Below are 24,151 nucleotides of genomic sequence, written 5' to 3' on the forward strand. Positions count from 1 at the left end.
CATTTGACCCAGCAATACCACTCCTCAGAATATATCCCGGAGAGGCAAAAAAGCATAGTCGAAATGACATCTTCACTTCTATGTTCATTGCTGCACTGTTCACAATAGCCAAAACCTGGAAAAAACCCTAGTGCCCAAGAATAAATGACTGGTTAAAGAAACTTTGGTTACATCTACACAATGGAGTACTATGCAGCAGTTAGAAAAAATGTCCTCCCACTGTTCATCGATTTTGCTCAAGCGGACCCAGTAACATCTCCATTTTGAGACTTCTTATTACTGTGTTTGGCATTCGAATACGTCATGGGTAGCTTGCCAGAAAAGATGAAGTCATGAAATTTGCATACAAGTGGTACTACATGGAAAGTATCATGCAGAGTGAAATGAGCCAGAAAGTGAGGGACAGATATAGAAAGATTGCATTCATCTGGGGAATATAAAGTAACAAAATAGAAGACTAACACCCAAGAATGGCTGAGATTAGTACCAGGAGGTTTACTCCATGGCTTGGAGACCAACTGCACGTGCTGGGGGAAAAGGCAGCTCAGATAGAGAAGGGAGCACTAAGTAAAGAGTGTTGGGAGAATCCTTCCAGGATGGGAGATTCATGCTGAAGGTGGACTATAGACGGAACATGATTGCCACTCAGTGCCTCTTCTGCAAACCACAGCACCCAAAAGGAGAGAGAGAACAAAAGGGGATGCCCTGCCACAGAGGCGGGGTTGGATGGGGGGAATGAGGAGGTTGGAGGCATCCTGGAATCATTGGTTGTGGAGAATGGGCACTGGTGGAGGGATGGGTACTCAATCATTGTATAACTGAAACCCAAGCACAAAAACTTGTAGGTGTACAACTGTACCTCATGGTGTTTCACTAAAAAAATTTTTTTAAAAAATGTTGTTCATCATTGGGTATCGTTCATACAATGTTCCACACTTGCCAGAGGCATAGTAGTGACTTTGGAGTGGAGAATTTAGCAGGACTGCCAATGCTCTGTCTAGGAGGGCACTGCCCATCCCAACCCTCCTCCAGGACATCCTGAGTTGGTCAGCCATAATCAGGTCACTCAACCCTTTTTGTGCCTGGTTGATCTCTATCGAGATTAATTTATGGATCTCTGGAACAGGATGGATAGACGAGCTTACGTGACATCATAGGTGGTTTATTGCATGACTGCCAGAATTCTAGAAGTACAGGGAAGTGGGGGCAAGTAGTCCAACTGGAATTCCATCCCAGAGAGCCTGGTGATTGCAGTCACAAAGACCCGCATACCTATATTTTTGGCAGAATAATTTCTCGATGAACTCGGTCCCCAGTTGTTGAAGTCCAGCCGTAGCCATGGTGGTAGCTTTGGGTAATCAGGAACCCTAGGGTGCCCTCAGGTCACCTCTGCTTTGGCCTGACAGGTTGACCCATAAGCTGTGCTTTGCCCTCTGCCCAGGCAGTCTTGGGGGTGGCAGTGGTGGACACCGCCAGGACTGGGACAAGGACCAGGCCCTGGGCTGGGGCAGGGCTGGGCTGGAGCAGCTCTGTGATACGGGTGGGTGGCTGCTGTTCCAATAGGGCCTGGCCTAGTGGCATTCACCCTTGTCCTCGGGTCTGGTCTCCAGGTAGTCAGAGCTGAAGGATTTGGAGGAGCTCTTCCCCTGAGACACGCCTCTGATGACTGCAGCTCAGATGCCAGTGCTCTGAGTCCTGGGAGCAGCAGTGTAGACATCAGGCTTGGCGTGACTTCAATCCTGGTACAGGTGCCAGGCTGACAGCGAGTCCCTGGGATCATCCGGCTGCCTGATCTGGCTGCTCATGGCAAAAACTTGGGCACAAAAGCAGTTCTGGGCACTGGGCTGGGCTTGAAAAGCGCTTTTAAAAAATGAAGAAAAGAAACTACATTTACATTCATTCTCACGAAAATATGCAGAGTTTTTGTGCCCTTACGTCCTGCTGCTCAGAGCTGGAAGAGCCACCACTGCTCCACCCCACCCCTGCAACTGTGCTGCCCCCAGTTGGATCCTCTAGATATATTTTCATTGATGTAAGAGGGTGGGATTTTTTTAAATCACTTTTAAAAAAAGAGAGATTTCCCTCCTAGTTTTAACTGAGTGACATAATGGGAAGATTATTTAATGATGCCTTTGGGTATACTTTCATGTTAATATGTGTACCGGTATTTTGATTTAAAAATAAGTTTGCAGAGGCCAGAGCAAGAGCACAGCAGATAGGGCACTTGCCTTGCATGTGGCCAATCTAAATTTGATATCTGGCATACCTGGTACCCCACATGGGGCCCTGAGCACAGAGGACCAGAAGTAAGTTTGAAGCATCACTGTGTGTAACCCAAAAGTGTTTTTTAAATGATAAAATGTAGGTTTATAGCAGTGTGGGGGTTGTGATCTGTTTACTTATGAAATCCCACAGTAGTCTTCGTACTCCTGATGTTTAGCGTCTGTGTTCATACTGATCATTCAGCCTCAACATTACATGTTCAGAATTGTACTTTAACCTCTTGTTTCACTCTAGTTATTTTTCTATATGATTTTTTTGTTTTTTAATTACTCCTTATAGGTGAGATATAATCTACGTCTTAGCAGTTATCAGAGGAACAGGTATACAGCTTTTATTCGCATCGGGAGCTGGGATACAAATGTTCTCTATCCACCTCATCCTATCCAGGGACCAAGATTCCAGGCTTTTCCACATGGAGGGAGTCCTGGTGAGCAGAACTCTAACCATATTTGCTCTGATATTAAGGTAAAGTTAAAGGCCCTCCCGTTGTTCATCGATTTGCTCGAGCGGGCCCAGTAACGTCTCCATTGGAGACTTTGTTGTTACTGTGTCTGGCATATCAAATATGTCACGGGGAGCTTGCCAGGCTCTGCCGTGCGAGCGAGATACTCTCGGTAGCTTGCCGGGCTCTCCAAGAGGGGCGGAGGAATCGAACTCGGATCAGCCATGTTGGCTGCGTGCAAGGCAAACACCCTACCGCTGTGCTATGATAGCTCTGATATTATATTTGCAAAATAAGAATGGTGGCATTATTACATTTCTATTTCCTCTACCATATGGAGATCACGAAGTTTGCTTTAAACTTTCTAAGTTTTCTCTTTTTTTTTTTTCATTAAAAAATTCAGTGTCCAGAAACACATTTGAGGTGCTGCAGTGATAGCACAGCAGGTAGGGCATTTGCCTTGCATGCAACCAACCCGGTTTCGATTCTCAGCATCCCATATGGTCCCCCGAGTACTGCCAGGAGTAATACCTGAGTGCATGAGCCAGGAGTAACCCCTGTGCATCACCAGGTGTGACCCAAAAAGGAAAAAAAAACACACATTTGAAAAGCTCTGTTCTTGTGCCTGAGAGATAGTGCAAGTATAAGGGCACTTCTACCTGACCCTGGTTTGAGTTTCAGCATCATATGGCATCCAGGTATCACTCTGGAGACCTATAAACTCTGCTGACATTGTCCTGGTGGTCCGCAACACAAGATTCAAACAGCAATTTAGCTTCAGCCTCTAGTTTGAATTGCTGGTTAGTTGGCCAAGTATTGCCACGAGTGACCAGATCCTCTGAGCATTGCTTAGGAGACTGCCCCCCACCCCACCCTGACACAAAAGTTGTGGACATGGAAAAAATCTTAACCTTTTTTTTGCAATTATTTGCATTGTCTTTGCTTAGATATTATGTAGACTTGTCAATTTTCATCTTAGTGTCTTGACTCATATAATACCGAAGACAACATTAGCTTATAATAACTGTATTTTTTTTTTGCTAAGTTGATTAAAAGATTTTACTAGCGCTGTCCTCCCATTGTTCATCGATTTGCTGAAGCAGGCCCAGTAACGTCTCCATCGTGAGATTTGTTGTTACTGTGTTTGGCATATCGAATACATCACGAATAGCTAGCCAGGTTTTGCCGTGCGGGAAAAGATTTTGCTATAGCTTTCTAATTTGATTTATTATGCCAACTATCATCAAAGGCCTTGAATATGAGGTAATTCTTTTGAGAACATTAATGCACAACTGCCCTGAGGATATTCTTTAATAGGAGAAGGAAGCTATGATCAATTTCAGTCCTTAAGAAGCATCTTAAGAATGAATGATAAGGTAAAAGGATAAGTTTACAGGGAACACTCTGTAATCATTTAAAATAACCATCCCTTTTCCTTGCACAAACCAACTTGGGTTAGTTCCCTGGTCCCTTGAGCCATACCAGGAATGGTTCTGAGCACAGAGTTAAAAGTAAGTCCTGAGCATAACCAAATGTGACAAAAAAAAAAAAGCCACCATAGCCACCATTAAGTTCATGGGGAAAAAAAGCAAACTGTGTCAGGAAATTGTAGTATATTAACAACAGATGTTCTGTCCCACAGCTCATAGGGTGCTCAGAGGTCTGCCGGGAGTAACAGGAGGAAGCCCTTGAGCACCAAATTTTGCCCCCAAAACCAAAATAAGTAATTACAGTGGGTAGGATGCCCAAGGTCTAAAGCAGGGGCACCATGAAGATTGAGAAAGCAAGACAGACGTAAGAGAGAAAATTATGGGTCAGAGACTCACAACCTCATAGACTGAGAACCATGATTCTCCACCACATTCCATATTTATTGCCTTAAACCAACAATCATCGGAAGAACAAGGCAATCATTTGCAGTCATTTGCCTATATTAACATAACCACACTAAGTTTTTCCATATCTAAGGGGAGTGTCTTATATCTAAAAGACCCTAAATTGTCTTAATCTATGCTTGTCTGGCACATTTTTGCAGCAGGCAGATATTTGTTGTTTATTCTTTCATGCTACATTATTCTTTCCTGGGAGCATTTTTGCAAGCACTTTGCATTCTATTATCTATTCTACTATCTTACCTAAGGGCATATTTTATCTTATGGGGTGGCGGGTCACTAGGGAAATTAATTCCCACAATCTCTGAGTGCAGAGCCAGGAGTAAGTTCTGAGCACCACAGGGTGTGGCCCCAAAATAAAATGAAATAAAATTGAAATTTTCAAAGGCTATTTCTACTAATATCATATACTTCATGTTTATTAATTCAACATATGAATTGAGGTGGGTAAACATTCAGACTACAGGAGCCAAACCATCTTTTATGGATCCATAGAAATGTTCCCGGCATGTTATTTCAAGTTGCAAGAAATAGGAGACAATTTAGGAAACTCACTGGAAATACTGAGCTAGATATATGCAAATAAAAAGGGCAAACAAACCTAGATAAATAAAGCGTATAACACAATTTCACTTACATAAATTAAAATACATGCATTAAAATACTAGTGCATAGTTTAGAATAACAAAGATTCATATCAAATGTATTCATAATGTTGTCAATGGGAAGCAAATAGTAGAAAGGAATAAGAATATAAAATAATAAGCAAAGAAGTTAAGAAATACAAATCAGGAACTTTTAAGGCTACAGCCAGATGTAGCCTAAAAGCAAAACAGAAGTGAGGCTGGAGTGATTACACAGAGGGTAGGATATTTGCCTTACCTGTGGCTGATGCAGGTTCCATTCCAGCACCACCTATGGTCCCCAAGCCCCAAAGGGGAGAGATCCCTGAGCACAGAGCCCTGAGCACCACTGGGTGTCATCGCAAAATAAAAATACAAACAAAACAAAATATACAACACAAAAGACTCCGAGTAGCCAAAGCAATACTGAAAAAAAAAAAAAGTAAAGTTACGTTCACTAAGTTTAAATTGTACTACAACGGCACAGCCACGACTCCAGAGCACAGAAACCAATCTCTTAACTATCTAACTTTTAATAGAAATACTTCCAGGGTTAATAAGTAAAACAGCAGAAATCCAAAACATCATTTTATTCTTAAACCAAGCTGTAGAAAGCAAATCATTTCACAACGCTGTTTCAGCATATCTAATTCGGGGGGGGGGTCATAAACTCTAAACAATAATTGTGCATCTTCTATCGAAACAATGTATCTAGTCAAAGTAGATAGAGTATTAACTAGAACTCATCTGCCACACAGGAATTGGGAGGGGTGGGAGGTGGGGTTCTATTGGGGTTCATGGTTAAAAATAAGTATTGGTAAAGGGAAATGTGTTTGATACTTACATGACTGAGACCTAAACCCGAAAGCTCTGTAACTTTTCCCACAGTGATTCAATAAAGAAATAAATTATTAAAAAATAAAGAAAGAAAGAAAGAAAGATGGCGGCCGCACGGGAGCCTTGTGGACAGCCGGTTTGAGACGGGCTTGGCGGGAGCGGCGGGGACCTCATGGGAAGGGGGGCTTTGTGGGCCGTCCCCCACGCCCCACCGAGGTCGCCGGCTGCCCCCCACGAGCGGCTCTCCGGCACGGCCACGGCCCCGGAGGCACAAGGACTTAGCACAGAGAACCAGCCGCTTGGAGCAGAAAAGCAAATGGACAATGTGTTAAACAGCGCCACCAAGCCTGCCCGGAGGGGAAAGGGTGTTGACCGGCCCGCCCGCTCCTCTCTGGAAAGAAAGATGGTGGCCGCACGGGCACAGAAACCAATCTCTTAACTATCTAACTTTTAATAGAAATTCTTCCAGGGTCAATAAGTAAAATAGCAGAAATTCAAAACCGCGCGGCCGCTATTGTGGCCGCGCGACATCATTTTATCCTTAAACCAAGTTGAAGAAAGCAAATCATTTCACAACGCTGTTTCAGCATATCTGATTGTGGGGGGTGGGTCGTAAACTCTAAACAATAATTGTGCATCTTCTATCAAAACAATCTATCTAGTCAAAGTAGATAGAGTATTAACTAGAACTCATCTGCCTCACAAGAATTGGGAGGGGTGGGGGGAGGTGGGGGTCTATTGGGGTTCGGGGTTAAAAATAAGTATTGGTAAAGGGAAATGTGTTTGATATTTACATGACTGAGACCTAAACCCGAAAGCTCTGTAACTTTTCCCACAGTGATTCAATAAATAAATAAATTTAAAATAAATAAATAAATAAATAAAATAAGTTTTACACTGAAAAAAAAATAAAATAAATTGTACTACAAGATGTTGGTCATTCTGGTTAAAGAAACTTTGGTACATCTACACAATGGAGTACTATGTAGCTCTTAGAAAAGATGAAGTCATGAAATTTACATACAAGTGGTACAACATGGAAAGTATCATGCTAAGCGAAATGAGTCAGAAAGAGGGATAGACATAGAAAGATTGCATTCATCTGGGGGATATAAAGTAACAAAATATGAGATTAATACCCAACAATAGCTCAGATCAGCACCAGGAGGATTACTCCATAGCTTAGAGGCCAGCCGGGCATTCTAGGGGAAAGGGCAGCTCAGATAGAGAAGGGAACACCAAATAAAGGGTGTTTGGAGGATCCTCCCAGGAGGGAAGATGCATGTTGAAAGTAGACTATGGACTGAACATGTTTGCCACTCAATGCCTCTTTTTCAGACCACAACACCCAAAAGGAGAGAGAGAACAAAAGGGAATGCCCTGCCACAGAGGCAGGGTAGGATGGGGGGAATGGGAGTGGAAGGGATATTATCCATGGTGGTGGAAATGGGCACTGGTGGAGGGATGGGTGTTTGATCATTGTATAATCGAGACCCAAGCACAAAAATTTGTGGATCTACAACTGTACCTCATGATGTTTCACCAATAAAAATAATAATAATAATAATAATAAATTTAAAAAAGATGTTGGTCATTAAAACAGTATAATATTGAAACAACAAAACCCCAGACAAATGGAATAGAACTGAAAACCTAGAAATAGACTCACACATATGTTTATAGTTTGCTTATAGACGTCATATATGTTGCATATGACATACAAAACAAGATTGTACAATTAGAAAATCTCCTGAACAAATTGTACTTGGAAAGCTGGTTAGCCACTTCTTTTTGTGCTTTTTGGGTCATACATGGCGATGCACAGGGGTTACTCCTGGCTCTGCACTCAGGAATTACTTTTGGTGGTACTCAGGGGACCATATGGGATGCTGGGAATCGAACCTAGGTCAGCACTGTGCAAGGCAAACACCCTACCCGCTGTGCTATTGCTCCAGCCCCTAGCCACCTTTTAAAAATAGGTAAAGGTAAAGGCCCTCCCGTTGATCGTCGATTTGCTCGAGCGGGCCCAGTAACGTCTCCATTGGAGACTTTTGTTGTTACTGTGTCTGGCATATCGAATACTCTCGGTAGCTTGCCGGGCTCTCTGAGAGGGGTGGAGGAATCGAACTCGGGTCCGCCATGTTGGCCGCCTGTAAGGCGAACGCCCTACCCGCTGTGCTATCGCTCCAGCCCTTACATTATACACAAAAATAGTTCAAAGCATACTAAAGATATAAGATCTGAAACTATACAATACACAAAAGAAAATCAGCATATACTCCTGAACATCAACTTTACTTTTTTTTATTTTTGGGTCACACCTGGCGATGCTCAGGGATTACTCCTAGCTCTGCACTCAGGAATTACTCCTGGTGGTGCTTAGGGAACCATATGAGATGCTGGGAATCAAACCCGGGTAGTCCGCATGCAAGGCAAATGCCCTACCAGATGTGCTCTCTCTCCAGTACCCTGAACATCAATTTTAGAAGTGTCTTTGGATTGTTGACTCGCCAAAAGATAAACAAAACAAAAATAAATATAGAGAGCTACACCATACTAAAAAATTTCTTAACAGAAAGAAAAATTATCATGAAAGCAAAAGACAGCTACTAATGGGAGAAGATGCTTTAAGTCACACATACTACATGTATCCAAAATATATAACAACACATTCAACTGGACAAGCAAAGATAAGCAACTAAATTTTAAAACAACTAAAATTTAAATAATCTGAATTTTCATAACACAGTAATAAAACCTATAGATCTCAGTTAAACTTCATCATGATAGACAGCTTATCTACATCAAAAGATCTGGGTGAATGAAATAGAAGAAGGAAAACCTCATCAACAAATGGAGCTGGAAAACTGGTTAGATTCCCAAAACGGATAAACTGTATAGCTCACAGCATATACAAAAGTTCATTCAAAGTGAATTAAATAGCTGCATATTAGACTGGAACCCATGAAATGCAACAGAGATAAACTCTACAAGATATAGAGCTCAAAGCTGCTTATAACAATATGATTGCATTGGAAAAGATAAAAGAAATAAAAATAAACAAATAGGACTACGTAGCATGAAAAGATTTTATATGGCAAAAGAATAAAAGAACAATGAGTAACATTTCATACTCTTCTCAAGAGTAGCACACCACATTTGATTCAGGGTGTAAGGTAGAAGGCAACTGATCGCGATCAAAAAATAATATATATATAAAATATATATATACTAGCACACGAGGGTCAACCTGTAGCAGCATGTTAGTAATCTCTTATATAAGGGCTAACTGGCTCCAGGGTGAGATACAACAATCTTTACACACTTTGCTCTAAAGAAACTTTTTTGAATCATTTTCAGTTAATTATTCATAACAAGCAATACAAAATAAATTATTTAGGACCTGCTTTGGGGGCAGGTTTCGGTGATGGTGAGAAAATTCAAAGTAATGGTGGTATAAAGGTGTAATGGTGGTGGGATTGGTGTTGGAATATTGAATGTAATAAATTGTTGTGCACAAATTTATAAAAATAAAATAAAATAACAAAATTTAAAAAGTAAAATAATATTAAAGGACATTATTGAATGGGAAAAGATATTTGCATACAGAATATCAGATAAAGAACTAATATCCAGGATATGCATATAATGGTCACACAGCTCAGCAACTTTAACCTCATTAAAAAAAAGGGGGGGCCATGAACAGACACTTTCACAAGAAGAAACATACAAGTGGAAAAGAGGTATATTTAAAATTGTTCACTACGACTTTTCAATATTTATTGTAGGCACAATAAATATTGTAGACATCTTATCAGAACTTTTTTTAAATGACATCTTATTGTCTCATTCCTATTTTGGACAAACTTGCAGGCTATCGAATGTAGCCTGCCCACAGGGCAGAGTCTGGCAAACTCCCCGTGGTGTACCAAATATGCCAAATACAAGTAACAATGATGGGTCTCATTCTCCTAAAGAGCCTTGAATATAATCTCAGGGCCAGGATGAAAGAGATGTTACTGGGGCCTGCTCGAGGCAATCAACGAATAACAGGATGATGAAAAAAATGAAAATTGTAGGCACCATATTTATAGTACTATCAATGATAGAGTTTTGTGCATGTAATATACCAGCACCACACCTTCCACTCGAGCACTTGCTCACCCTCACCCCCCCAGCCTCCTGACCATGGGTAAGCTCACTGTAATAAAGACAAAATCCAAGATCAGTAGAGTAGAATTCAGAGCCTAGAGACAGATCCTCAGGAATATAATTAGCGAATCTTGCATAAAGGAGGAAAGAGTAGGAAGTATGGAGCAAGGAAAGCCTCTTCAAAAATGGTGTTGGGAAAAATTGTCAGTCTCATGTAAAATAATAAACTCAGATCCCTATGTCAGAGCATACACAAAATTCAATTGAAAATAAATAAACTCAATATAAGACCTGACTCCATAAATTATATTGATTATATTTTGATTATATTCAATATCTTTGTCCAAGCAAACAAAATAAAAGATAAACAAATGAAACTACATCAAATTAAAAAGCTTCTGCACCACAAAAGAAGTGACAACCACAAAAAAAAGATATTCTACAAACTGGGAGAATATATTGTTCCCCCACTCATCTGAAAAAATGTTGATATCCAAGATACACAAAAACTTGTAAAAACTTAGCTAAGAAAAAAATTCCATCACAAAACAAGGACAAGAGATGAGTAGAAATTTAGTCACAGAAGACATGCAAATAGCAATAATTGTGTAAAAAATTGCTCTGCATCACTTATCACCAGGGGAATACAAATTGAAACAATTAAATATTACCTAAAACGAGTGAGACTGGCAGACATTAAAAAGAACAACAGTAAATGTTGGCAGGTATGTGGTAGATGGGTGGGGGAAGAACCCTCACCTACAGCTGGTAAGAAATTTGCCTGGTTCAACCTTTTTGAAAACAGTATGATCTGTCTCTAAAAAACTAAGAATTGAACTTCTATATCACCTATTGCCACTTAATTTCAGGGAAATAAAAATCAAAACAACAATAAGGTATAATCTCACACCAGTGAGAGTGGAATATAGCAAAAGAAAAAAGAAAAAAGAAAGGAAGGAAGGAAGGAAGGAAGGAAGGAAGGAAGGAAGGAAGGAAGGAAGGAAGGGGAAGGGAAGGAAAGGGAAGGGAAGGGAAGGAAGGAGAAAGAAAGAAAGAAAGAAAGAAAGAAAGAAAGAAAGAAAGAAAGAAAGAAAGAAAGAAAGAAAGAAGAGAGAGAGAGGGAGGGAGGGAGGAAGGAAGGAAGGAAAGGGGGCTGGAGTGATAGCACAGTGGGTAGGGCATTTGCCTTGCATGCGGCCCAACCAGGGTTCGATTCCCAGCATCCCATATGGTCCCCCGAGCACGGCCAGGAGTAATTCCTGAGTGCATGAACCAGGAGTAATCCCTGTGCATTGCTGGGTGTGACCCAAAAAGCAAAAAAAAAAAAAAAGAAGAAGAAAGACAGGAAGATAGGGAGGCAGGAAGGCAGGAAGGAAAGAATAAAGAAACAAGAAAGAAAATCAATGTCTACAAGGATGTGGTTTAAAAAAAAAGAACTCTAATTCACTGTTGGTCAAATATTGTCTAGTTGCATTCCTATTGGGAAAACTATGGAGATGTTTCAAAATAGGATAGAACAACTTTCACATTACCCAAATACAAAAACATTAGATATAAATTATATTTATGTACCAGTGTTCATTGCAATTTTTAATACAATTACTAGGATATGTAGACAACCCGAAGTCCAATGACAGATAAGGGACAGATTTTGGTATATATAAACAGTGAAATAATAGGCAGCTGCAGGAAAAGATGAAATATTGGAATTAGCTGCAACTGAATCTATAATGATATATTTATGACTTTGGGTTAAACAATGACTTATTAGGATACAAAAGGTCATTAAAAGAATAAATTGCTCTTCCTCTTCATCTCCCAAGCTGTGCTGATCTCTCCGCCACCCAGGTCAGTTTATCCACCGGTACTCAAACGTGGGACTTGGATTTCTCCCTGCAAGGCCCCCAGCCTTCCTCTTGGATGCTGGGAAAAAAGCAGCTTTGAGTCTCTGCCTCTTCCTCTTTGTCTCCCAAGCTGTGCTGATTTTCTCCACCACCCAGTCTTTACCCTCCCCCCACACACACACCAGGTTTCCGTGGGGGAGATGGCCTCTTCAGAAGTGGACATGGCTTCTCTAGAAGTAGGCGTGGCCTAATTTCCAGTGGGCCAAAGCTCACGCAGCTGCAGGTAATTTACCCATACCAAGAAACCAAGTCCCCATACCTACACACCAACATGAAGAAACAACGCAAATCCTCAACACATGGGGAGGACAACGAAAAGAACCCAGAAGTCTCTGTAGATACTGCTTACCTAGGGACCTCTCTGACAAAGAATTCAGATATGAAGTCATGAAGATGTTCAATCAACTCAATGAAACAGTCAGACAGATATCCAGTAACATGACAGAATAAATAGACAATTACGGGAAGAAATGAGACCAGAAATGTCATGAATAAAAGATTCCATAGATGAAATGGAAAACTCAGTCTCTGCCCTCACCAGTAGAATGACCGCAGCTGAAGAGAGAATCAGTGAGCTAGAAGATCAGCTGCACCAAGCCAACAGGCAACAACAAACAGTGGCAAGGGACCTCAAAATAGCTCCACAGAGAATCAGAGTCCTAGGAGATGACTCCAAGAGGAACAGCATTAGAATAATTGGACTACCAGAAGCTCAGGGAAACAATTCCAATGAAAAAAACACGGTTAAACAAATCATTGCTGAAAAATTCCCAGAGCTCCATAATGCAGCCATTCAGGTTCAATGAGCCCGAAGGGTGCCAGCTAAAAGAGACCCTAACAAAAACACTACAAGACATATCACAATTAGAATGATCGATGCTGCTGATAGAGATACAATACTGCAAGCAACAAGGTCAAAGAAGGAAATCACACACAAAGGAACACCCCTTAGATTCACAGCAGACCTATCAGAGGAAACCCTCCAAGCCCGAAGGCAATGGCGGGATATAGTGAAAAAAAAACTCACTGAAATGAATGCTTCACCAAGAATACTCTATCCAGCTAAACTCTCACTCAAAATCGAAGTAACGGTACACTATTTTCTAGATAAACAGCAGCACAGGAACTTCATAGACTCAAACCAAACCTAAAACAAGGGCTAAAGGGACTACTATAAGACAAGACAGACCCTACAAGCACAACACACCCTTACAGAAAGATGAAACAAAACCCCATAACAATAATCTCTCTCAACGTCAATGGTCTAAATTCACCAATTAAGAGACAGAGTGGCAAAATGTATTCAGAGACAGAATCCAACATTCTGCTGCCTACATGAAACTCATCTCAACAGTCAGAGCAAACACAGACTCAAAGTGAAAGAATGGAAAACAATCCTGTAAGCAAACAGCTCTCTTCAAAAAAGCTGAGGTAGCCATACTAGTATCCAACAACATTAATTTCACATTGAAAAAGATTAGAAGGGACAGCGAAGGCTATATTCTCTTCATCAAGGGATACGTACAACAGGAAGAAATCACACTCTTAAATGTATACACACCTAATGAGGGAACAGCTAAATACTTAAAACAACTGCTAACAGGTTTTAAGGAGGACATTACTAGCAACACAATAGTAGCTGGAGATTTCAACATCACCTTATCACCTCTGGATAGATCAACAAGAGCAAAACTCAGCAAGGAAACATTGGCATTGCAAGAAGAAATAGAAGAGAAAGGGCTTATAGACCTATACAGGGCTTTACATCCCCAAAAGAAAGAATACACATTCTTCTCCAGTGCGCACAGAACATTTTCCAAAATAGACCATGTGCTAGGCCACAAAACGTACCTCAATAGAATCGGGAAAATAGAAATAGTATCAACAATCTTTTCAGACCATAATGAACTGAGAATAGAAGTGAATCACACACAGACACGAAGAATCAAATCAAACACCTGGATATTAAACAACTCAATGCTGAACAACGATTGGATCAGGAAGGAATTCAAGGACGAAATCAAAAGATACTTGGAAACAAATGAGAATGAAGACACTAGCTACCAAAACCTATGGGATGCAGCAAAAGCCGTATTAAGGGGAAAATTTATAGCTCAGCAAGCATATCTCAGGACGGAAGAAAGGATGCACATAAACAACTTGACTTCACAGCTCAAGATCTTAGAAAAGGATCAACAGAAGGAGACCAAATCAGGCAGTAGGAAAGAGATCATAAAACTTAGAGCAGAAATCAATGACACGGAAACCAAAGAAACAACCCGAAAGATCAATGAAACCAAGAGCTGGTTCTTCAAGAAAATAAATAAGATAGAAAAACCACTAGCAACACTTACAAAGAAACAGAGAGAGAACCCTAATAAATCGAATCAGAAATAAGAATGGGGATATCACAACAGAAACCAAAGAAATTCAAAGGATCATCAGAGACTACTTTGAAAGTCTGTATGCCACGAAACAAGAGAACCTAGAAGAAATGGATAAATTTCTGAATTCCTATAATCTCCCAAAGCTGACTCAAGAAGACATAGAGTAGATTAGATCTATCAACATCAGGAAATTGAAACTGTAATCAAAAGTCTTCCCAAAAACAAAAGCCCAGGTCCAAATGGATTCAATAGCGAATTTTTCCAAACATTTAAAGAGGACCTATTGCCAGTTCTTCTCAAGATTTTCCAGGAAATTAAAAAAACAGAAACTCTCCCAAACAGGTTCTATGAAGCCCATATCTCCGTAATACCAAAAGGAAACAAAGACACCACAAGAAAAGAAAACTACAGTCCAATATACCTGATGAATATGGATGTGAATATTCTCAACAAAATACTAGGAAATAGAATTCAACACATCAAAAAGATCATACACCATGACCAAGTGGGATTCGTCTCGGGAATGCAAGAATGGTTTTACATTCGGAAATCAATCAACATAATCCATCATATCAACAAAAGAAAAGATAAAAATCACATGATCATATCAATAGATGCACAGAAAACATTTGACAAGATCCAGCACCAGTTTATGATGAAAACCCTCGCCAAAATGGGGATAGAGGGGACTTTCCTCAATATATTTAAAGCTATCTACGACAAGCCTACAGCAAGCATCATCCTCAATGGATAAAACCTGAGAGCCTTCCCCCTAAGATCAGGAATGAGACAAGGATGCCCACTCTCTCCACTACTGTTCAATATAGTACTGGAAGTACTTACAATAGCGATTAGACAAGAAAAAGATATTAAGGGCATCCATGTAGGAAAGGAAAAAATCAAACTCTCACTATTTGTAGATGATAAAATACTATACATAGAGAACCCTAAAACCTCTACCAAGAAACTCCTAGAAACAATAGACTTGTATAGCAAAGTTGTAGGCTATAAAATCAATACACAAAAGTCTATGGCTTTCCTATACACAAATAGTGATAGAGAAGAAAATGACATGAGGAAAACAATCCCGTTCACAATTGTGCCCCAGAAAATCAAGTACCTAGAAATCAACTTAACTAAGGAAGTAAAGGACCTGTACAAATAAAACTACAAAACGCTACTTCAGGAAATAAAAGAGGACACGAGGAAATGAAAAAATATCCCCTGTTCATGGATAGGGAGAATTAACATTGTCAAAATGGCAATACTTCCCAAAGCACTGTACAAATTCAATGCAATCCCTATTACGATACCCATGACATTCTTCAAAAACAATGGAGCAAACACTCCTGAAATTTATATGGAACAATAAGCCCCCACGAATAGCTAAAGCAATCCGTGGGAAAAAGAAAACGAAAGAAATCAACCTCCCTAACTTCAAACTCTACTACAAAGCTGTAATAATTAAAACAGCATGCTATTGGAACAAAAGCAGAGCTGTAGACCAATGGAACAGGGTTGAATATACTGACATCTCCCCTCAAGCATATGATCATCTAATCTTCGATAAGGGGGCAAGAAAAGTGAAGTGGAGGAAGGAAAGCCTCTTTAACAAATTGTGCTGGCAAAACTTGTTGGCTCATGCAAAAAAGTGGGCTCATATCTCTGCCTAATGCCAAGTACAAAAGTAAGATCAAAATGGATTAAAGACCTCAACATCAGACCGGAATCCATAAGGTTCATTGAAGACGAAGTTGGCAAAGCCCTCCATGATATTGAAGCTAATGGTATCTTCAAAGATGTCACGCCACTGGCCAAGCAAGTGAAAACAGAGATAGACAAATGGGACTTTCTTAAACTAAGAAGCTTCTGCACCTCAAAAGAAACAGTAACCAAAATACAAAGACAGACTACAGAATGGGAAAGGATATTCACTGAATACACATCCGGCAAGGGGTTGATATCAAGGATATACAAGGCACTTGTTGAACTCCGCAAGAAGAAAACATCCAACCCCATCAAAAATGGGATGACGAAATGAACAGAAACTTTCTCAAAGAAGAAATCCGAATGGCTAAAAGGCACATGAGAAAATGCTCTACATCATTAATCATCAGGGAGATGCAGATCAAAACCACAATGAGATACCATCTCACACCTCAGAGACTGGCCCACATCCAAAAGAACAAAAGCAACCAATGCTGGCGCGGATGTGGCGAGAAAGGGACACTCCTTCACTGCTGGTGGGAATGCTGACTGGTTCAGCCCTTCTGGAAAACAGTATGGACGATTCTCAAAAAATCAGAAATCAAACTCCCATTTGACCCAGCAATACCACTCCTGGGAATATATCCCAGAGAGGCAAAAATGTATAGTCGAATTGACATCTGCACTTGTTTGTTCATTGCAGCACTCTTTACAATAGCCAGAATCTGGAAAAAACCTGAGTGCCCAAGAACAGATGACTGGTTAAAGAAACATTGGTACATCTACACAATGGAGTACTATGTAGCTGTTAGAAAAGATGAAGTCAAGAAATTTACATGCAAGTGGTACTACATGGAAAGTATCATGTTAAGCGAAATGAGTCAGAAAGAGCGGGATAGACACAGAAAGATTGCATTCATCTGGGGAACATAAAGCAACAAAAAGGGAGACTAACACCCACGAATGGCCGAGATTAGTACCAGGAGTTTTGCTTCATGGCTTGGAGGCCAGTCACACACTCTAGGAGAAAAAGGAGCTCAGATAGAGAAAGGAGCACCAAATAAAGGGTGTTGGGAGGATCCTCCCAGGATGGGAGAAGCATGCTGAAAGTAGACTACAGACCAAACATGATTGCCACTCAATGCCTCTTTTGCAAACCACAACACCCAAAAGGAGAGAGAGAACAAAAGGGAATGCCCTGCCACAGAGGTAGGGTGGGACAGGGGGATGGGGGTGGGAGGGATACTGGGACCCGTGGTGGTGGAAAATGGGCACTGGTGGAGGGATGGGTTTTTGATCATTGTACAATTGAAACCCAAGAACAAAAGTTTGTAAATCTACAACTGTACCTCATGGTGTTTCATTAACAAAATTTTTTTTATAAAATGTAAATGATGGAGAATGGGCACTGGGGGAGGGATGGGTACTGGATCATTGTATAACTGAAACCCAAGCACAAAAATTTGTAAGTCTACAACTGTACCTCATGGTGTTTCACTAATAAAAATTTTTTTAAAAATTTAAAAAAATTAAAATAAATAAATAAAATCAAGTTAAATAAATAAATTTAAGCTAAATAAATAAATAAAATAATACATTAACTTTGAAAAAAGAATAAATTGAGCATTATTAAAATTAATTCTCATTTGAAAGTATGAAAAATTAAAAAGTGAAATTGACAAGATACATGTTCAGATCCCATAAAGGAACTGTATCAGTTCCTTAAAAGGTCAGATTTTAGGGCCAGAGAGAGGATATGGGAATTAAGGATATTGCCTTGCATGCACCCAACCCAATTTTCATCCTTAGCACCAGGAGGTGGAGCACAAAGTGAGGAGTCATCCCTGAGGACTGCAGGGTATGATCCCAAAATAAAAACAAGTAAATAAGTCAGGTTTTAGATGCCAAGGTAATGCCAAATTTCTATAACATGCCTTTCAACAAATAGTGTTTTGTTCTCCCAAGCAATTTTCTGCCATTCAGGTCAGGGATTCAATGTAAGAGCCCAGGGATGTGACAGTAGCCCTGTAGGCTAAGGGAACACAAAAGTAACATCACTGATGCTGCTCTATGGTCAGGCCCTGCAGTGTCTAGAGATGGACATAAGGTGTCTGGGATCATAATAGGGACCAGTTCATGGTACCCTAGTTTCTGCACTCTCTGTCCACCCTCTACAAAGTTTTCAAAGTGTTTTTTCTAAATTTCTTTGTATATGACTAATATGGCATGAAACTGTATACTGTAACAGATCAAAAGATGATGATGAAGAGCACTAAGCCCATATAATTCAGTACCGCTCTATTTATACCCCCAAATTTCCAGTCACAGGATCAAGCCCATTCAACAATTCTCATTTGATTCATTGAGAATGCAGAAAGCCTCTCTCTAATTTCATGTAACACTTCCAAGAAGCTACAAATTATAACCCTTTAAAAAGCACGAGAGAGGCTGAAACGATAGTACTGGGGAAGACACTTGTTGGCAGAGCATAATTCTATATCTGGCACTGAATGGAGTCCCTTGGAAAAAAGTCAGGAGTGATCCCCAAGCCCAGAGCCCACAGTAAACCCTGATCACTACTGGCCGTGGCTCCTAGCAAAACAAAATGAAATAAGTACATAACTGCATGTTTGGTATGGTAAAGTTGTGCTAGCTGCTCGTTGCAAAAAAAAATTTTCTTTGTTTGCATTTGACATAACTTACTTATCATTTTCTTTTGGCAGGTCAGATATTTCTTGTTCCATTATACTCAGAAACTCCTGTTTTTCATTTAGGGTACTTCACTGAAGGGTTCCTGGCATTGCAACATGCCCTGGCTATGTCCCTGATAGCAAAGCAGAACTACACCAAATTCCTGACGCTGTCAACAGTTAGAAATCTCAAAGTGTTTGCTAAGAGATTTCCATATCCAAAGTATCAGCATGATTTCTTCTTCCATTTTTTTAGTAATTTTGTCCCTTTAGTGGTATTATTTGTCTTCTTCATGAATCATCTCACCCTCATTCAATCCATTGTGTGGGAAAAGGATAAAGGACTGAAGGTAATTTCTGTTTTATTGCAATAGATACAAGTTCTGTCAAAAATGTTGAATATATAAGGTTAATTTCTGCTGTGTATTAAACTATTTCCATTCAGCACTGGTGGGCAATTTTGTTGCAGCAGCCACCAAAAAAGTAAACACTTAATCACTTTGCCATTTTCTAAAATGTTACTGGGGATTCTTGGCTTTGTTTTAGCTTTTCTCCTAAAAATACTCCACAAATATAGTAGCACTGTAGTACTGTCCTCCTGTTGTTCATCAATTTGCTCAAGTGGGCCCAGTAATGTCTCCACTGTGAGACTTTTTGTTACTGTGTTTGGTATATCGAATATCTCATGGGTAGCTTGCCAAGCTTTGCAGTGTGGGTGAGATACTCTCAGTAGCTTGCCAGGCTCTCTGAGAGGGGTTGAGGAATCGAACCCGGCTCGGCCGGGCTGGTTGTGCACAAGGAAAACGCCTTACCACTTTGCTGTCGCTCCAGCCCACAAATATAGTACCAAATATAAAATATTTTGAAATTTGTCTATAATAGAATATTTAAATATCAAACGCCTAAACTCTGTCTGGGATTAAAAGAAAATATTAATTTGGGCCATTCCTTCCTGCCTCTCCCTTTCCCTTTCATTTTTGTTGTGCAGTGACCACATTCCTGACTGATGTTTGCACATTTCACCTGTAGTCCACACAGGATTCCCCCATCTTATGGTTTTGCTCACATGCCAGAGTATGGAGCTTTCCAAAGTTGTGATCCTTTAGTCACATTGTGTGTACACGACTTACAAATGGACCCCATGCTTAGTGAAATCACACAAGTGACAGTTGTGGTGCTTCTTGTAGTGGCTGCAATGCTCACACACAATCACCAGGGATAGCTCTTCCCAGCCATGGTTTTCACACATATTTTTAATTGTGGTGCTTATTGGAGAGTTTCACCTTTTAAAAAAAATAATGATGCATGTAACATGTGGCTGCAGTGTGCTTAAAAATCACTTGCAGCAAGCACTAGAGTTCCACAACCAAGATGGCAGGCTCCCACTCAATGCTTGTGGAGTGACAGGATTTGAACTCATATCTCAGGTTTACAAAGCGGGTTCTCTTAGTCACTGCCCGCTTTGTCTGGGCTTACTGTCTTCTAGTACTTTTAGACTATCGTTTCCTATTCCTTCTCCTTTAAGAATTTACCAAGGGGTATGGTGCCGCCAGCAGGTCAATCTATACCTGTGAGGTTAGTGCATTAGCAGCCTAATGGTGCCTGCAGATTTCCAGATACCCCAAAATTGCTGCTGTGACTTTGGCCAGACCCCAAAAATTTGGGGCAAAGTTTACCAAGAAAGTAAACGACCAAAAGTTAGATATGTGGGAGACACACCCACAAACCTCTTCTGGCTCAGCTGTATAATTGGAGGCATGCCCTCTCTGGTTCCTGATCGAATTGCTTAGCAGTCGTGATCCCAGAGACTCAGAAACAAATCTTGAAACCCAATCTTTGCTTTATGTCGTATTCAATCTTTGCTTTATGTCGTATTCAATCCTCACTTAAAAATTTCTATGTGGCTAAGGTCTGGATCAGTCTGCTGTTACTGGTTCTGCTTGGTTATTTTCTTAAGTAAATGAAGTTAAACCTATAGGTCTAATTTCTGGGCATCTGAGTGATTTCCTTGGAGATTGGCAATCATTGTGCTCAGCTACTGAAAATTTTGGCTTGTAACATTACAAATAGTTATTAAAAAAGTCAAACATAAAAATGCTAGGCAAGCAATTTTCCTGCAAGTTATATACCCAGAGTAATTTAAAATGCCATCCAACATGAATACAAATGTTCATATCAATACTGTTCATGAAACACAGATTGGTTAATAGACTAATGTCTTTCCAATGATGTTCAGATTTTACTATATTTATATTCATGATTCTTTAAAGCATGTATTACTATACCACACATCGTATCACTAAATTCTATACAAGTGTGTAAACTAAAGTTAGATACATAATCATTTATGTGCAATGTATTGATAGCTCATAAATGAGTAAAGTTCTTACACATGAGATTGCAGGGATGAGTATCGAAAACATTATGCTTAGTAAAAGGATCAAGCTATAACATGGATATAATTTCTGCACTGCACTGTAGCACTGTCCTCCTGTTGTTCATTGATTTGCTCGAATGGGCACCAGTAATGTCTCCATTGTGAGATTTGTTGTTACTGTTTTTGGCATATCGAATACGCCATGGGGAGCTTGCCAGGCTCTGCCATGCGGGTGGGATACTCTCGGTAGCTTGCCAGGCTCTTCGAGAGGAATGGAGGAATCGAACTGGGGTCAGCCGCATGCAAAGCAAACACCCTACCCACTGTGCTATCAGTCCAGCCCAAACCCAAAGTACTAACTAATCTTGAACCTCAAGATCTTGGTATGAGAATATCTGGTAGCTTTTTTATTTGTTTGTTTTGTGATTTTTTTATTAGTGAAACACCATTGAGGTACAGTTGTAGAGTTACAAATTTTTGTGCTTGGGTTTCGATTATGCAATGATCAAATACCCATCCCTCCACCAGTGCCCATTTTCCACCACCATGGATCCCAGTATCCCTCCCATACCCATCACCCCATCACACTCTGCCTCTGTGGCAGGGCTTTCCCTTTAGTTCTCTCTCTCCTTTTGGGTGTTCTGGTCTGCAAAAGAGGCATTGAATGACAATCATGTTCAGTCCATAGTCAACTTTCAACATGCATCTCCCCTCCTGGGAGGATCCTCCAAACACTCTTTATTAGGTGCTCCCTTCTCTATCTGAGCTGCCCTTTCCCCTAGAATGCCCAGCTGGCCTCTAAGCCATGAAGTAATCTTCCTGGTACTGATCTCGGTTATTCTTGGGTATTAATCTCCTATTTTGTTACTTTATGTCCCCCAGATGAATGTAATCTTTTTATGTCTATCCCTCTCTTTCTGGGTCATTTCACTTAGCATGATACTTTCCATGTAGTACCACTTGCATGTAAATTTCTTGACTTCATCTTTTCTAACAGCTACATAGTACTCCATTGTGTAGATGTACCAATGTTTCTTTAACCAGTCATCTGTTCTTGGGCACTCAGGTTTTTTCCAGATTCTGGCTATTGTAAAGAGTGCTGCAATGAACAAACAAGTGCAGATGTCAATTCGACTATACATTTTTGCCTCTCTGGGATATATTCCCAGGAGTGGTATTGCTGGGTCAAATGGGAGTTTGATTTCTGATTTTTTGAGAATCGTCCATACTGTTTTCCAAAAGGGCTGAACCAGTCAACATTCCCACTAACAGTGAAGGAGTGTCCCTTTCTCACCACATCCATGCCAGCACTGGTTGCTTTTGTTCTTTTGGATGTGGGCCAGTCTCTGAGGTGTGAGATGGTATCTAATTGTGATTTTGATCTGCATCTCCCTGGTGATTAATGATGTAGAGCATTTTCTCATGTGCGTTTTAGTCATTCGGATTTCTTCTTTGCGAAAGTTTCTGTTCATTTCCTCGCCCCATTTTTTGATGGGGTTGGGTGTTTTCTTCTTGTGGAGTTCAACTAGTACCTTGTATATCCTTGTTATCAACCCCTTGTTGGATGTGTATTGGGCGAATATCCTTTCCCATTCTGTAGACTGTCTTTGTATTTTGGTCACTGTTTCTTTTGAGGTGCAAAAGCTTCTTAGTTTGGAAAAATATATACTTTTTTTGGTAGAAGTACTACTACTTATTCAGCCACTGATTAGCTGATTGAATTGGGCATGAACTCCACCTTACTTTTTCTTTTTTCTTTTTTATAATTTTATTTATTGAATCGCCATGAGAGCAGTTACAAAGCTTTCGGGTATAAGTCTCGCTCATACAATGAGACGCCCGTACCTTCACCCCTTCACCAGTGCCCCTTCTCCACCACCATACACCCCAGTATACCCCCATCCTAGACCCTCCCCCTACCTCTGGGGCAGATGATTTCCACATTACTCTCTCTCTACTTTGATCACATTCAATATTTCAACACAAGACCCACCATTATTATTTGGGATTTTACCCCAACATTTGTTTTCCATTGCTGGTTAAGAATAACATATGATGTCGCGTGGTTGCAGTAGTGGCCACGCATTTTGAAATTCCAAAATTTTAACACTTAAATATGGAGGGATTTCTGCCAAAACCTGCTGGGTTCCAAGATTTGTTCCTAAGTCTCTGGGAACATGGCCCAGCTTTGTAACTGCTCTCATGGCGATTCAATAAATAAAATTATAAAAAAGAAAAAAGAAAAAGTAAGGTGGAGCAGCTTGATCAGGATCCAGAAAGGCTGTTCATGGGCGGATCTCTGGGATCATGGCCATTAAAATGGCTTGATCAGGAGCCAGAGAGTCTGTTCATGGGTGGCGACTCAGGGTCTTGTTGGGGTGTGGAGGAAAGGGTCGGCTCCACTCCCATCCCATGAGGCCCCACGTGTCTCGTAACTGCGGGCCCAAACCTGACTGGGCAGTGGCCTCTGGAGGATGGCGACCACCAAAGACAATATGGGCATAACCTTGAGATAGAGTTGGGGAATGAAGATGCTATAGTGAGCATGGATGGTGCTGTCTGTACTGGGTACCAAAGATAGTGATTACACCTCCAGCCGTGTTTCCATTCTCACACAGGGAATTGTCTCAGGTGGTCCAATTATGAACATTATTTCCAGCTTCCCTCCAAGAAGACTATATAGATTTTGGAGGGTCAGTACTATTCACTTCATTTTCTATATTGTTTTTCCCAGTGATTAGTCACGTGTAATTGTATTTTATTACAACAATGCATAAAGGTTTCATTTTTGTATACCCTGGATAATATTTACTTTAATTTTAAATTTTATTATCATTATTATTATTACAGCCGTGAT

At 40.4% G+C, this 24,151-nt stretch overlaps 2 protein-coding genes across 2 annotated transcripts in view; both read left to right on the forward strand.

The window, feature by feature from the left end:
- The window catches only part of LOC130045923 (phospholipid-transporting ATPase ABCA3-like), a 126,675-nt gene extending 124,915 nt beyond the window's left edge, over positions 1 to 1,760 (forward strand). The window contains exon 36 of the mRNA XM_056138805.1: positions 1,611 to 1,760. Coding sequence (XP_055994780.1) covers positions 1,611 to 1,760 — 150 coding nt within the window. The remainder of the gene's footprint in view (positions 1 to 1,610) is intronic.
- Positions 1,761 to 1,912: 152 nt separating this feature from the next.
- The window catches only part of LOC130045924 (phospholipid-transporting ATPase ABCA3-like), a 98,591-nt gene continuing 76,352 nt past the window's right edge, over positions 1,913 to 24,151 (forward strand). The window contains exons 1-3 of the mRNA XM_056138806.1: positions 1,913 to 2,032; positions 2,563 to 2,710; positions 19,002 to 19,267. Of these exons, the coding sequence (XP_055994781.1) occupies positions 1,913 to 2,032; positions 2,563 to 2,710; positions 19,002 to 19,267 (534 nt within the window). The remainder of the gene's footprint in view (positions 2,033 to 2,562; positions 2,711 to 19,001; positions 19,268 to 24,151) is intronic.

Source organism: Sorex fumeus, unplaced genomic scaffold, assembly GCF_029834395.1.
Source record: "Sorex fumeus unplaced genomic scaffold, SorFum_2.1 ptg000130l, whole genome shotgun sequence".
Taxonomy (NCBI): Eukaryota; Metazoa; Chordata; class Mammalia; order Eulipotyphla; family Soricidae; genus Sorex; species Sorex fumeus.